We start from the raw sequence: 2,992 nt of genomic DNA, 5'->3' as shown, positions 1-2,992 counted from the left end.
GGTGGGTGGTGGGTCGATAAGCATCTCCCTGAAATGAGTTTTTGGAACTTGGGATGTCTGTAACATGGTGGTGCGCTGTCATCAATGGCTCCATTCAAGGTGCGCGGTCACTATTTTTCCGTGTGTGATGTGTGATCATATACTACTGAGAATTGCATAATTGTATCTTCTTGGCTGATTTCTGGAACTGTTGCCGTATCCTGAATGTTTATCCCGTTTTGTACTTCAGATGGGGCCCACCCAGATAATGCTGCTTACGGACCTATTGTTGTGTCGTTACGCCATTGGATTGATGTTATCAGACTGACTCAGAGCAGCACTTTCTCACTGTGTGGTGTGGAGGCTGCAGCGCCTCAGACTGGAAGGAGGTGAGAAGAGTGGTGAGACCAGCAGAGAGGATCATGGGGGCTCCTCTTCCCTCCATTAAAGACATTTCATCCCAGCGCTGCGTATCCGGAGCCCGTAACATCATAAATGACCCCTCACACCCCCACCATGGACTGTTCTCCCTGCTGCCCTCTGGGAAGAAGCTTTAAAGCATCTGATGCAGGTCCAGCAGATTCTGTAACAGCTTCTTCACCACCCCCATCAGACTGCTGGTGAATCATTGTAAAATGGGTAATTTTATTGTATTTCATTATAACAAAAAGAAGAAAAAAAAAACTGAAATTTTAGAACTCTAAGCCAGACTGCCCTGCATGTTTTAGATGTTTCCCAGCTTCCACACACCTGTTATCAATTGATAGCAGATTTTCAGGCTTTGCTGAACTGCAATTATCTGAATCAGGTGTGCTGAAGCTCAGAAACATCCAAAACATGCAGAGCAGTGTGCCTTGAGGGCCAGGGATGAAAAACACTGCTCTGAATATCCTTGTCATATGTTTATATTACTGTTTTTATGCATTTTGTTTATGTTTTTCAAGGCTGCACTTTAAAAAAAAAATGAAATTGTCTAGAGCGGAGCTCTTCTACGGGGGTCGCAACAGTTTTGGTTAAATTGCTTTTTGTTTAAACTTGTGTAAACAGGATGACTACATAAATCAGTCTCAGTCAGCAGTGATTGAGGCTCCCTATAGAAACCTAAAGTGATCATGTTTGGGATTCTGCAGAGAAAGCATCCATCCCTCAGCTCCTTTATTGCAGTCACCTGCTCCACAGCAGGCAGATCAGCAGTCACCAGACTCACCCCACGCCTGGTCGCCTCCTCATTCAGATCCCTGCACCAGGCTGCCCTCCACTGCCTCTTCCAGCTGTTCAGTGACAGCGCCCATCGCAGCAGAGCCGCTGCCTCCTCCTCCTCCTTCTTTGCTGCTCCTGCTGCTCCTCTCTGCCTGCTTCCTATCAAGCCAGGATGGAAAAACTGCACGAAGTATATAGCCAGAGTGAGCAGGGATGCGATGAACAGGGTGACCATGCATAGCCACTGCGGGTCCTCCAAACCGATGGATGAACTGGAAGCCTCCACCTCAGGCATTCTTTGCTCTTTAGTCCCAACTTAATGATACACCTGCTTTGGGAAACTTCCTGACGACCTCATAGTAGGAATTTAATTAATAAAAAAAGGCGGAATCACGAAGAACAATCGCTCTTATCAGATAACAACAATGTTATGCAAATGTTCTGGCTGTTGTTGTTCATGCTGCGGAGCCTCCAGTCCGCCTGCAGAGCTCAGATAGAGTCCCAGCTTAAATAACCCAGCTGAATGCCACTTATTATCCCACTTTAAGTCCTGTTAGCTTCGCTGGCTAACCTCCGCAACCATTAGCTGTTCCCAAATTAGCTAAAAGAGAAGCTAAAAGTTTCCTCTATGGCTGCCGTTTCAAACACGTGAGCTTGTTCTCCTCTGGCAGACGGTTTGGTTTCCAGTAAAGCATCCTGCGGTGGAGGAGTGCCGCCCGTCCGTCCCGCTGGACTTCGGCTCGCGCCTCTCTCTGATCTGACTGTACAAAGTTATGGAGACCGATATGTGGCACGGACTGTAACTCCCACAATGCAACGCGATAAAGGACCGTTTTACACCGGCTGCTCGGAGCAAAAGCCAAACTCTCATTCTTTCTCTGCGCCGTTCGCGTTAAAAATCAGTAAATACTTTATTCTTAGTTAACTTTAGTACCAGAACTAAAACAAACAAACAAACAAACAAAACAAAACAAAAAAACGATAACGTAAGCTCAATTTAATGTTATTATTCCAAAATACGTGTTTTGAGCTTTTTGACTTTCCGTAGCTAAACGAAACGTCATCATAGACGCTGAAGTTAGTTTCCTGTTGGTCAAGCTTTCCTCCCAAGGCAACATGGTCAGCTGTTAAATACTTTTTTCAACATTTAAAGTGCTATTTAAACTAGATAAAATATGATTCTTTCTCTTATGTTTATCCGTGAGCTTAAAAAACAAATAATCCATGCATTACCTGCTGTCTGTCCAGTGTTTCTTCTATGCTGCTGATGCAAAACTGGATAAAATATTGAAGAACTGCAGACATTTAATCAGGTCTATCAAAAATAAATATAAAAAGCTTATTAGAAAATTAAAAATGTAGCAAACATTCCTGAAATATGCACTCTGAACAAACTTTAGGATATTTTAGGAAACAGAGGGCTTGTGGGATTTATTATGTTTTTTGTATCTAGTTCTCACTATCAGAGGTTACCCAAACATTGCATTGGAGTAAGAGTAGAACTACTTCAAACTATTTTAACTCGAGTAAAAGGAAAAAGTAGCTAACAAATTACTCTGTATATTTAAAAAGTATCTTGTATAAAAGATAATAATAACTGAAAACATTCAATTTTCACCTTTATTTATAGATGTTGGAGATCGGCCTGTTTTCCAGTGTAGTCCTGTTTCTCTGACTGTGACTAACTGGATGTGCTCTCTTCATCCTCTGACATGGGAGCTGCCTCAGAGCCCGTCTGCCTGGCTGTGTGTTTCCTGGATGGGCCCGCCTTTTACAGTTGCTTTTTGTATCTCTGCTTCTGTCTCCTTGAACC

General features: G+C 43.3%; 1 protein-coding gene across 1 annotated transcript in view; it reads right to left on the bottom strand.

Moving 5' to 3' along the window:
* Positions 1–1,979, bottom strand: part of c2cd2 (C2 calcium-dependent domain containing 2) — a gene marked incomplete at its 3' end in the record, with an annotated part of 11,485 nt that extends 9,506 nt beyond the window's left edge. The window contains exon 1 of the mRNA XM_015394617.1: positions 1,187–1,979. Within this exon, the coding sequence (XP_015250103.1) occupies positions 1,187–1,474 (288 nt within the window). The remainder of the gene's footprint in view (positions 1–1,186) is intronic.
* Positions 1,980–2,992: the final 1,013 nt, after the last annotated feature.

Source organism: Cyprinodon variegatus, unplaced genomic scaffold (assembly GCF_000732505.1).
Source record: "Cyprinodon variegatus isolate N-32 unplaced genomic scaffold, C_variegatus-1.0 Scaffold700, whole genome shotgun sequence".
NCBI classification, from domain to species: Eukaryota; Metazoa; Chordata; class Actinopteri; order Cyprinodontiformes; family Cyprinodontidae; genus Cyprinodon; species Cyprinodon variegatus.
Note: the sequence above shows the minus strand (reverse complement) of the source record. Positions and strands in the feature narration are given on the sequence as shown.